The sequence below is a fragment of the Micromys minutus genome, assembly GCF_963924665.1.
Source record: "Micromys minutus genome assembly, chromosome: 13".
Lineage (NCBI taxonomy): Eukaryota > Metazoa > Chordata > Mammalia > Rodentia > Muridae > Micromys > Micromys minutus.
Window position 1 is genome coordinate 8,475,867 of NC_137982.1, and position 12,603 is coordinate 8,488,469.

Consider the following 12,603-nt stretch of genomic DNA (forward strand, 5'->3'; position numbering starts at 1 on the left):
AGGTGCCAGCCAAGTGACTCTTGTCGGTCTGTCTGTCTGTCTATGTTTTTCAAAGCAGGATTTCTCTGTAAATCCCTGGCTGTCTTGTAACTCACTTTATAGATCAGGCTGGCCTTGAACTCAGAGATCCATCTGCCTCTACCTCTAGAGTGCTAGGATTCAAAACATGGGCCATACTCCTAGCTTCTTCCACTTGGCTACTCATTCTGTCATCCACACAGGCTTCACTGTTAGCAGGTGTGTTAGGGATTTACTGCTGTGAACAGATACTGTGACCAAGTCAAGTCTTATAAAGGTGACAACATTTAATTGGAGCTGACTTAGAGATTCAGAGGTTCAGTCCATTATCAAGGTGGGAGCATGGCGGCATCCAGGCAGGCATGGTGATGGAAGAGCTGAGGGTTTTATATCTTCATCTGAAGGCTGCTAGTGGAGACTGACTTCCAGGCAGCTAGGATGAGGGTCTTCAGCCCACACCCACAGTGACACACCTACTCCAACAGGACCATACTTCCTAATGGTTCCTCTCCCTGGGCCAAGCATATATAAACCATAACAGCAGGTGAATGGGAAAGGACAGAGTTGGAATTGGAGCTCAAAGGCTGTCCTGAGCTGGGTGTTAGCAGCTGGTGATGATTTCTGCCTTCTACCCATAGGTCACCATTGGCATGTTCTTGCTCTCTGGAGACCCCTGTTTCAAGACGTGAGTGTCATCCTGGCTATAGGTGGGGATGGGGGCCATGAGATAGATTCTTCCTTCCTCCAGGTTCTGGGGTACCCCTGACTCCATTTAGTTCTGAGATTGGGGCACCCCAGTCACATAACCCTCTGTCTTCCCAAGGCCACCATCCACTGCCAAGTCCATCTCCATCCCGGGCCAGGACTCCTCCCTGCAGCTGACGTGCAAAGGTGGTGGGACCAGCAGTGGTGGCAGCAGCAGCACTAACTCCCTAACTGGATCCCGGCCCCCCAAGACCCGGCCTACCATCCTGGGCTCAGGTACCATCTTCATCTGCCTCTCTCTCCCCTGCCTGTGTCCTCAGCTTCTCCCTGAACATCCTGTCCCAGGAAGGTACTTATCAAGAGATGTGTGCAGGCTGGTATCACACACCTTTAGTTTCTTCACTCAAAAGACAGAGGCAAAGGGATCTCTGTGAGTTCCAGGACAGCCTGGGCTATCAGTGAGACCTTGTCTCAAGAAGAGGGTGATAGGATGGTAGAAGAGGCTGCATTCTTCTGCTGGTGCTGCCGTTGCTCGTGTGTGAGTTCCATGGTAACCTCAACCCCACCTCCCCTCCTAGAGGAACTCTGCACTGGGAGGCAGAGAAGCCCCAAGATGATTAATGAGCAGATAACACCTGTGGCCTCCAAACCTGAGACCTAGGATGGACCTGTCTACCAGGGCTTGGATTTGTCTCTAGGCCCAGCAAGCCAGATGAGGTCCAAAACAGAAAGCTGCTGTTCCTGCCTACCTTGGCTTGGTGTGTACAGGAATAGGGGCTCACCGGCACCATTGTGGTCTCCAGTGTATGGAGGTTGGTGAGCAGAGGAGAGATCTGTCTAGACAAGTTTATCTCAGCACAGATGCTGCCCTTGAGTAAAAGAGGCAGTTCTCTTCTGGGCAGAGTGGTACTTGAAGACCCATGTGTCTTGGCAGCTGGTTTGGCATGTGCATGTAATCCCAGAGTGGGAAGGTAGAGGCAAGAAGATTGGAAGTTCAGGTGACATAGTAAATTCAAAGCTGGCCTGGACTACATAGGACCCTATTTTAAAACAAAAAATGAGCATTGTGGTGCGCACCTTTAATCCCAGAGGTCAGAGGCAGGTGGATCTGAGTTAGAGGCAGCTTGGTCTTTATAATGAGTTCTAGGCCAGTTGCCTAGTGAGACCCTACCTCAGAAAACCAAACAAAGCTCTGCCTGTCTTTGGTGAGGATCTGGGCAGACCTGAGTTCAGCCAGTAGCCTGGTTATGCGTGCTCACCTCTGGAGTGGAGGAGGAAAGGTGAGCTCATTTCTTCCCTCCTGTGCTGGGTGGCAGGCCTGGGATGTGTGCATCCATAGGTCCCACCTAGTTCTCTTGTGTTTATAGCTGGGGAGTGCCAGGGAAGTTTGCTTTGAAGTGACCTGGAACATCCTCCACATCCTCCACCCTGCTCTTTCCTATGTGTGTCCATGAACCCAAGCCAATGCCAGTTTCAAGGCCTTTAGTATGCCATCCCTGTGTCTGGAAGGCTCTGTGCCTGCTGCCTTCTCTATCTCCCCTCCTTGGTGTCCTAAAATGGCACTAGGTGGTCTGGGAAGAGCCTTTCCTGATGACCAGACTGACCAGGCCCTGCATGTATGCTGCCTTTGTTTCACACCACTCACCATGGATGTGGATAACTAGCTGAGATGTTGTTCTCAGGTCTGTGACAGATGCTCCCAACAGCTATTTATGGAATGGGTAACCTGGCTACTGGGGGTAGTGTATGGTCTGTGGCAGATTACTGCTCCTCTGGCCCTTGATCTTCTGTCAGCAGAATGAAGTCACAGTGCCCCATGGAAGGCTGTTGACAGTTGTAAGTGTAATGCATCTTTGCTTCTCTTCCCCAGGACTACCAGAGGAGCCAGACCAGAGCCTGTCCAGTCCTGAGGAGGTGTTCCACTCTGGCCACTCCCGAAACTCCAGCTATGCTAGCCAGCAGTCCAAGCTGTCTGGTGAGTGGTCAGGACTTCAATTTGGACCTCCCACAGCCCTGGGCCCCTGTGATCACCTTCCCAATATTGTCTGCCCCCAGGCTACAGCACAGAGCACTCTCGCTCCTCCAGCCTCTCTGACTTGACACATCGGAGAAATACGTCCACGAGCAGCAGCGCCTCTGGTGGCCTCAGCATGGCTGTAGAGGGTCCTGAGGGCAGCGAGAGGGAGCATCGGCCCTCTGAGAAGCCACCTCGGCCTCCGGAGAAGCCCCCACGCCCCCCACGCCCCTTGCATCTGTCAGACCGCTCTTTTCGGTGAGTCCCAATGGTAAACAGAATCCTTCCAGTGCTCCCTCTAGTTCTTCTTTGCATCTGACCACACGGTTAGACAGAATAGATTCCCCATCCCAGAGTGCTAAATGGTTATGATTTAATCAACTGCTAAATGTAAAAGGACAGCCCTGGGCTAGGCATGTGTATTCTTGCTTAGACCCAACAGACCTTGTTTGAGCCTTAGATCTACTGCACACACGTTTGGCTTTAGGCCTCTTAGCCTCTTAGCCCTGGTCTGTTGTCTGTCAACACCTGCCCCTGAGGGTAAATGGGATGGCCAAATGAAGTGCATAATGGGGTGTGCATGGAATGTTCTAGAGCTGTAGGTGCTGGAGTTACTGTCCTTGTCTTGTTGCTGACCCTGTCACTGCGCTGTCAAAATTCTGTCCCTCTTCCCCCAAGGAGAAAGAAGGACTCAGTGGAGAGCCACCCGACCTGGGTGGATGACACTCGCATTGATGCAGATGACATTGTGGAGAAGATAATGCAGAGCCAGGACTTCACTGATGGCAGCAACACTGAGGGTGAGCTGCCTGCTCCAAGCCAGCTGGGGTGATGATGGCCTCCAGACCTGCTCCTGTCCCTCTCAGCCGTTCTCCTCCCTTGTGTTCCCACAGATAGTAACCTTCGGCTGTTTGTGAGCCGTGATGGCTCGACCACACTGAGCGGCATTCAGCTGGCCAACAGGTAGGGGTTAGGGACAGGGAGGTGTGGTAAGGCAGCCCTGGGATCCTAAGCCTTGCTTTGAACATTCTTGTCACCAGTGACCTTGGGTCTGCAACCTTCAGAGTCCTTGGCTAACTGACTTTCCATAGGCCTTTGTGTAGAGGGAGCTCCAGTATTTTGGTTCCCCAGGTCTTTGAGCCAGTTAGTTAGAGTAGTGTCCAATATGCAGGGGTGCCCTGGGGTGCTTCCTTGTGCTCTTGGGGCCTAGTCCAGTGTGCAGGGGTGTCCTTGGGGTGCCTCCTTGTGCTTCTGGGGGCTAGGGACATGTCTTTGGAGGAACTTCTGGATCCAAAGCTCAAAAACTTGTCTTGCGCTGCTCTGCTGACCCCTATTGGCTAAGGCTAGAAATTACAACCACCTTCTCCCAGCAGCCCTAGGCTGCTGTGGGTGGAAGAGCAAGAAACCACAGGGAGCTCCTTACAAAGGTGATAAAGACACTCCTTAGGCCATTTGCAAAATGAGAAGCCGAGACTTAGAGATTGAAGGAGGGAAACTAACCTGGTTTCTGCAAGACCTAAGCAGTGAGGAGAGTACAATTGTCCCTTTCCCTTTGTTATGTCTTCTTAATGAATCTTAACAGTCCTCCAAACCTGTGTTTTCATTTGTCACATGACACAGCAAATAGTTTCTCCTTGCCAAGGTTACTATAAGAGGACTGGTCCGCCCAGGTGGGTGCACATCAGGTGTCCAGAGGGGACCAGGCACAGCTATGGACCCCACTGACTCTGATGCTATTTCTGTCACCCTGGGCAAATGACTGAACACCTCTGGGGCCTGTTTCTGCTGGTCTGTAAGAGACTGGCATAGTAATTGCATGTGAAGTACCCACAAACCTGGCCAGGGGATTGCTTAGTAACTGCAGTTCACCTTTCTTCACCCTGCAGAGTCTCCTCTGGTGTCTATGAGCCAGTCGTGATTGAGAGCCACTGAAGGACCCAGGTGTCCAGCTGAAGAAGGGTACTTCCATCTTTGGCACTCAGACCAGTGGCATTCCTGGAGCTGGAACCTGCCCTTGAGATCTGCTCCGCATTGCATCTGTGCCTCCTCTTATTCTAGCCACACCAGCCCCCAAGCATCATTCCACTGTCCTCCCATCCACCCTGGAACAGTCCTGGGTGCCACTGTGAATATCCTCCAAACCACTAGAAAATGGAGCAGGGTGAAGCTGGCCAGGACTGCCTGTCTGGAGAGGACCTGGGCCCATCAGAGGACACACAGCCATTCCATGTCGGGGTGCTTGTGGCTTGCCCCATCCCTTTATCCCCCATGACCCCTTTCAGGAGCAGCAGCTTCAGCCAGGCTGACAGGGCCCTTGCTCCACTGTCCCTGACCTTCAGGAGCTGGACCACCCCCAGAATCCTGCCACCTGTGACCCTCTGCTTACTGCTTCACTGTCTTTTCTCTGTATCCTGAGGAGACCTGCGGGCAGCTTTCTCCTGGGAGCCAAGACCTCAAACCCCACACTCCAGATTGACACCCCGTCTCCTTAAATGTTCTCCTGCTGCCCTGCAGCCTGCACTTTGCACATGGTTGTCCCCAGCACAGCCACTGGCCCTTGCCCTTACCCTTCTCCAGGACTCCTGGGTGCTGTCTGCTGTGCAACCAGACCTAGGGTACAGTAGCCCGGCTGGAACGTGGCACTTCCCCTTCCCTCTAATTATCCCCAAGACCAGAGCCTAGAAAGGCCTGAGCATCATGGTGCCATCTGCCCAGGGCTGGGTCCTGAGCAGCTGGCCTTCCTGCAGGAAAGGAAGGGTGAGGCCCAGCCGTGCTGGGTAAGCAAAGGCCTTTTCCTCTGCTCTCATGTCAGCAGGCCTGGGCTGGGTTCCAGGCTAGAGTCAGTCAGCCGGCCAGGTGGGCTGTGGCTGGATGAACTGGAGCTGGCTTACTGCCGGACAAGCCTCAGCCCTCCTGGGCAGTCTGGCCCTGTGCCCTGCCTAGGCTTCCCCCTTACTACCCACCCTCTTGGTACCTCCCTAAATCCCAGCACTTTCTGTCTGTCCTGTAATTTGCTTAAAGAAGGGTACTGGCTGCCAGCTCAGCCCTGGATAAACTCCCACCCCTTTAAGTTTCACTCACTTTGTATCACCCAGCAGGCTGGCGTTTCCTTGGCCCCTTCAGGTGTTGTTTTTTTTTTTTTCCCCCTGAGTTCACAGTTCTTGTATTCCTTCCACCCCAACAAGGGGACATAGGTGCCTCTGTTTCCCATTCCACCTGCATCCCAGCGGGGCTAGGATAGGCAGGTATGGGACACTGTTTCTGTGGGTGGGGATGGCTGGACTCCCCAGGTTGGGAGGTTCTTTGCCTAGTTTGTCTTTCTCAGCTGACAAAAGTTGGGGCTTTGGTCTTGGAGCTGCCTGGTGTTGGGACCAGATCATTTCTATGGGTTCTGTTGCCATTGTTTTAATCAGCAGATGAATGTTAGAAGATGCTGCCAAGGCAAGGCAGAACATGGCTAGAGAAGGCTCTGGCAGCTCAGATTCCTTCTTGCCCAGCAGGTACCTGGCACTTTTATGGATGCTGGCAGCTCTGTTCCTAGGTGAGGTGACCCCCAGAAGATGGAAAGAGCACTGCTGTGCTTGTCTGTGACCTCCCCCAGTCAGAGCATTATTTTGGTCTGGCTCTAAATTCCAGGGCTCCAAACACAAAGCAGTTGGTACTGTCAGGAAGACTACTCCAAGAGTCTGCCTAAACCAGGCCAGGGTCTGGACTGGATGGTCACTCCAGAAGTAGACAAGAGCTGCTACATCCTCTGCTTCTAGGCACTGGGCCAGGATAACTGGGCTGAAAACATGGCCACAACCAAATGAACACTGGTGGGAACCAGAGACTAAGAGCCTTTCCTCATGTGCTCAGTGATTGCCACGCGCGCCCAGAGCACCTGGACGTCAAATTCTATATACAAAGATAGGATATATTAGAGATATTTTTGGAAAGGGATTGGTCTATGCAATGCCAGCTTAGGACCTGGAAGACAGTTTAATGTTTCTATTAGAGAGATATAAAGATCTGCAATATTTTTAGGGCTCTTTCCTGGTTACCCTACAACTGACCACACTGCGTGGTCTGGCAGGATGAGCAGACCTGTCTTCCTCTGTGGGGAGGTGACTGGAGAGGAGAGTTTGCTTTTGTCTTATTCCTTTCTAACCAGGTTACCACTGCTCCCCATTCCATGGGCTGTTTGTATCTCTGTCTCAGCTTATAATAGAAAATTATGTCATGTAGGGAAATCAGCCTAGTGTCAATGTTTGGTTTTGGGGGGGATTAAATGTCGATGTTTTATATTTTTGTCGGTGTTTCCTTTTAATCTCATTACCATGTTGACTTGGGTGCTGCTAACAACAGAACCTAGCTGTGAATGTGTAAGAATGCGTGCTGGGGAAAGGGAGGTTAGGGTTCACCAGTCTGGTGTCAGTCATACTCATACATACACACACATTACATATATGTCTACAAACATTTATATGAAAATGAGTGAGCACTTGTCAAAGGTCAGAGAACATCTGCTAATCCTGCGCATGTTTTTGTTTGAGATAGTGTCTCACTGGTTCGGGGAAAGAATAAAATGTTTTGTTTAGCCTCCAGAGTGTTGGGACTACAGACATGCACCACCATGCCCAGCATGATTAGGGGATCTTAAAACTGGTTGTTTTAAAGCTGCTTTGGGAGAGAGCCCCACTATGCTAGGAATTTTTAGCCAGCCACTCCGGGCTTGTGCTAATCACTGAAGAAACTGGTAAAATACCTGGGGCACAGAGAGGGAGCTGCTGCCTGTGGTTAAAGAAACTCCTACCCTGAATGGTGTGGCATTTGGATACTGGATTGACAGCAGTCAATAAGCCATGTGAGTAGTGTTCCAGGTAGAAAAAAGAAAAGCACGAAAGATTATTTGATCCAACACCCCTTGGATCTTAGAGGACCATTCTGAAACCTCCGGCAATGAGCAATGAAGGGAGGCCTAGAAAGTTCCCTAGGAAGCCAGCCAGTGGAAATCCTTATCCCAGTGGTGGTCATTCTCCACAGCTTCTTCCAACAACAGTTTCAAGCACAGGAAGTAATCTTTGAATTCTGATGTCTGCTTCACCACCGACTCAGATTATGATCTGTCCCTCCCTGGGACTTCCAACTCTGGGGTGCATCCCATTCTGGCGTGGGACTGTATGATAATGTTTAAAGGATTTTTATTTGGGAAGGGTCTGACAGGAACATAGCCACAAAACCCAGAAAGTCTGAGTTACCGGCCCCACAGTTCCCTTCAGAAACTACATTTCCCGACATGCAGTGGGGTCGGGAAACTTGCTCACACATCCGTTCAGGCTACTCCGGGACTACAACTCCCGAAGTGCCACGTGGTTTACAGGCCGGAAATGTCTGAACCAGGAACCGGATGTATTTTGTTGCTCCGGCAAAAGGCTGGAGAGATGGTGAGCCTAGGGTGTAGTACCTGTGTGATTTGAGGGTAGCAGGGGTCGGGCACTTGAGTAAGAGTCTCCTTGGGAGATGGGGTTGGGGTCTCCAAACCCGGATTGCTCTCTCCACCGCTTGCGGACGATGACACGAGGCCTGGCGCGGCTTTCTAAACCCGAGAGCCACTTCAGTCTGCTCCTCCGCCCCCCGTGATGTTGAATGAATAAGAGGCTTGGAGAGTAAACCGGCTGCTCCGTCCCTCCGTTAGTGTACTTACACGAGTCATCTCGCCAGCTGAACCTTTATTTTTCTCCAGGCCACCGGGACAGACCAAGTGGTGGGATTTGGCCTCGTCGCCGTTAGCTTGTTCATCTTCACCTACTACACCACTTGGGTGATTCTTTTGGTATGTGCGCCCCTCCCCCACCCCGCTCACCTTCAGTCTGCTCTGGATCTCCAAGCCAATTTCCCTAACACAACTTAAGCAGCGTCTCTGTGCCAGACACTGTGCTGGATGCTTAGCTTGCTCTAATTTCACGAAATCTACACTACGATGATTGCTGGTGGTGTCTACATTTTATAGATGAGGAGGCTAAGACTCAGGGCGAAGCATATTTCCCAGCCTCTGAACTGCTGCACAGTAAGACTTTGTTTTGGGTTTGTCCCCCTGGTTAGACAGCAGATTCCTGGGTGTAGCAATCGCCAGTGGATTTTATTTACATCTTAAGTCTCTCTCCCTCCTCCACCCCCTCCTCTCTCTTTAATGTGAGAAATTTTGTTAGTTGTTGCTTAAAAGTACATTGTGTTTGGAAAGGGGAATCCTGCAGTACTTGGTATCCTTCAGAAAGAAAAGTTAGGTAGGCTGAAGAGATAGGTCAGTGGTTAAGAGGACTGGCTGCTCCTCCAGAAGACTGGAGTTCAAGTCCCAGCACCCACATGGCCATCTGTAACTCCAGCTCCAGGATACCCAGTAAAAGTGTCTGGCACACCAATGCTGCTTAAATATGCTGGATTGGAGATCCAGGGCTTGGAAGAAGGTACTCCTGCACTCTCATGCACATATGCATAATCAAAAAATAAAATAAAGACTCTTAAAAATGACCTGCATTCAGAAGGCAGAGGAAAGTGGGGTTCGGTGAGGTCAGCCAGGGCTCTCTGCAAGACCCTGTCTCAGAAAACAAAAAGACTGTTTTCCAGCACTCAAAGGGCTCAGGCAGTATTCAAGGCTACCAAGAAAGTCTGGTGGTTCTCTTTATACGATACATATCCACATCCAGAGGAGACCAGGCTGGCAACCTCTTGGGGATGCTATCAAGGTGGATCCTCAGTACACAGTGCTGCCAATGGGCTCAAGCCCCTTGAACAGAGGGAGGTGGGATGGCAGGGCGAGCAATACTCACCAGAGCTCTTGCCCTTGGTGCCAGCCATTTATTGACAGCCAGCATGTCATCCACAAGTACTTCCTGCCCCGAGCCTACGCTGTCCTCCTCCCATTGGCCGCAGGCCTCCTGCTGCTCCTGTTTGTAGGTAAGTCTGTTCTCCAGAGGTCTCCTGGTCTGTGGCAGGGTGTCCAGAAGGCTGGCCGCCTTCACCCCTGAGCGTTCTCTCACACTTTGGCACTTGCTGTACATCTGTTTAGAGTCTCCTTGTCCTCAACTGTCCCTGGGGGTTTTCCTGTTCCTCCTTAAAGGCCACAGGCAGAAACCCCTCTGGTGGTGTTCCCAGTGCTTCAGGTTCTTGGGACAATGAGGACATGTCTCCCCTTTCTTGTCCCAGGCTCATCAACTAAATAGTTCATGCCTCAAGTCAGGGTGATCTCTTATGGCTCTGTGGGTAGGGACTGTGTCTTTGTTTACCGTATTCTGAGCTCAAGGCTTATGGTGACTGAGAAGCCACATGGCTAGATGATCATGCAGGGGTAGGTAGGAGAGCAAGTCACAGTCCCTGTGAGTCTGAAGGTCTCAACAGAGCATCTTGCACCGTTCCCTTGGTGATGGTTGACTGATCCTGTGTAGCTGTGTGCTGGATGAATGGCGGGGAAGATACGGGTGGTTAACCATGAGGGTGGTTAGTTTCAGGTGGGTCATTGTGCCTGGCCACCTAGCATTCACTCGGATCCTCCCAGTCTTTTCTTTCTGTGTGTTCCAGGATTGTTCATCACCTATGTGATGCTGAAGAGTCAGAAAGTGACTAAGAAGGCTCAGTGACGTCCAGCAGGGACGAGGCTGCAGAGGCCTCCTCCATATCTCCTCCAGGGAAGGGACCAAGGGTCACGACCTATAAGACTGTCAGGCTGGCAGCACTGCAGCCCTTTTTGGGACATGAGGCTGCTTATGACTCAGTTTGACAAACTGGAGCATCCCCTGTCTTTCTCTCTTGGTCATCCTTTTATAGAAGCCAAGAGGAAGGTGGGTTAGGGAGCCTCTCGCTCACTCCCTTAGGGCTCAGAGGCTCAACAGTGCTGGTCTTGTCCACCTCTCAGTCAAAAATTTCCTGTCCCTTTACCTCAGTTCTCCTCCTGCTGTGCTAACAGGCTGAGCAGGCTCCAAGATGTGTGCAGCCTTCCCGCCTTTCTGTACAAGCCCTGTCCCTTCACAAGGCAGCTCTTCCAGAGTCTGACACTTTCAGGCTCCACGAGGATTTCTGGACCCAGAAAGCTCTGGGGAAAGACCAACAAACCCCAGCAGCACATGAATACTTCAAGGCAGCCACACAAGACCCCAGCTGGTCTGTTTGGGAAAACTTGGAAATAAATGTTTATCATGTTGTGTTTGTCTCTCCACCATCCTTGCTTTGGGGAGGCTGGCTAGAGGAGGCTCATCTTTGCCTAATTGTGCAGTGAGAGCACCTCAGGTTGTACCTTTGCGATGTCCCTATGCCAGACACGAGGGTAAAGCCGGAACTGGGACAGACGGCGTTCTTACTCGGTAAACATCACAGCCGGGGAATCGGAACCCTGGTGCATCTGCTAAGGTCTTGTGTAGCCCAGTCTGACAGTAGCTGAGGATGACCTTGAACTTCTGATCTTTTTGACTGTTTCCCCAAGGTTGGGAATCTCACATGTTAAGGAAGGCTTGAGTTTGCTAGGCAAGCTCTCTTCCTAAGACATCTCCAGCCTCTCCATTAGTATTTAAGGGGCCCCTGGGATGTTCCTCTAGAAACTTAACCCTGTGTCCCTCACCCTGACTGTTTACTCACATCTACACATCCTGAAATTGTATCAGTTCTCAGGCCCACTCCAGCCCCTTTTCAGATACAAAGCCACCCAGTCTCCTTGCTCACCTTCCCCTTCCACTCTGGGTTCCTTCATCCTGATGGCTTCCGGAAAAGACATGGGGCTGGCAGTGTTGGTGTGTGCCTTTAATCCCAGCATTTTGGAGGTGGGAGTCAGAGGATTCCTGTGAGTTCAAGACCAGCTTGATCTACAGGACAGCCAGGTCAGCACAGAGGAACACACACAAAGGAAAGGAAAAAGACAGGACATGTCTCAGCAGCTATTCCAGAGGGCCAGAGTCCAGTCACCACTCATAACTCCAGCATCAGAGAACCTGACACTTCTGGATGCCACTGGCATCCCCACACATATGTGCCCAGACACATATATGTTTAATTTTAAAGATGAATAGACTTTCTTAAGCCAGCGTATCTAAGGATCTTTGTGATGTTCATTTCTAGTTCTCTGGGTTGTCCCTATTACAGTTCCAAGGGCCTGCATGCTAGGGACAATCATCACTATAGCCACTGTGGTCTCTTACTTGTGGAGACTCTGCACTCTCTGCTCACATCATTCCAATCCATACAGCTTTCAAGTTTGTGCTGCGCACTGAGGCACTGAGGCAGGAAATGAGGTCCGTGTAGTTGCTGCCTGGTGGCACCCTCAATTGTAACAAACCAATACGTGAGCAAAACAATCTCTGCCCAGGCCAAGGGTGATGGGAGTAAAGGTCATGTGATCCAGTGTGTGGAGGAAGTGCATAGAGTCCTGCAAGGTGCTACAAAGGATCAAGGCAAGTAAAAGTCAGGACAGAACTGATACCTGGGAGCCCAGGAATGGGGAAACCCCAGGGATAGAAGTTTGCAGCTTGGGTTGAGGGCAAGGAGGGTGTTTGGAGTTAAGTCTAGAGTGGGGCAGATGGCCCATACCATGGTGAGGAGTTTGAATTCTGTTCTGCTGCTAAGGGAAGTCACTGGATACTTAAAGTATGAGGGTGACGTCATCCCATCTACGGTTTTGGAAGGTCATGCTAGAAGCTGTATCCCTCTAGCTAACTCACCGGTGTATCGCTGTGGCCTCCAGTGGGCGCTTCAATCACACAGAATTATTCTATGACATCTGTATGACCTGGAGATGGTCACTTCTTTCTCTGCTTTTAGTTTCTTTACCTGAGAGACAGTCAACGGGAATTTCATGGCTAAAAAGACCCGAGAAACTCGATTTAAGCCACCTGCCTCCACAG

General features: G+C 51.1%; 2 protein-coding genes across 2 annotated transcripts in view; both read left to right on the top strand.

Moving 5' to 3' along the window:
* Positions 1-5,919, top strand: part of EEIG1 (estrogen-induced osteoclastogenesis regulator 1) — a 30,662-nt gene extending 24,743 nt beyond the window's left edge. The window contains exons 5-11 of the mRNA XM_080928120.1: positions 657-703; positions 842-999; positions 2,594-2,698; positions 2,779-2,995; positions 3,416-3,537; positions 3,631-3,700; positions 4,624-5,919. Of these exons, the coding sequence (XP_080784246.1) occupies positions 657-703; positions 842-999; positions 2,594-2,698; positions 2,779-2,995; positions 3,416-3,537; positions 3,631-3,700; positions 4,624-4,669 (765 nt within the window). The 3' untranslated portion in view covers positions 4,670-5,919. The remainder of the gene's footprint in view (positions 1-656; positions 704-841; positions 1,000-2,593; positions 2,699-2,778; positions 2,996-3,415; positions 3,538-3,630; positions 3,701-4,623) is intronic.
* A 3,080-nt stretch (positions 5,920-8,999) lies between these two features.
* Positions 9,000-10,914, top strand: DPM2 (dolichyl-phosphate mannosyltransferase subunit 2, regulatory). The gene is made up of 2 exons (XM_080927456.1): positions 9,000-9,673; positions 10,295-10,914. The coding sequence occupies exons 1-2, from the start codon at positions 9,490-9,492 to the stop codon at positions 10,351-10,353; spliced, it is 243 nt and encodes an 80-aa protein (XP_080783582.1). The 5' UTR covers positions 9,000-9,489; the 3' UTR covers positions 10,354-10,914.
* Positions 10,915-12,603: the final 1,689 nt, after the last annotated feature.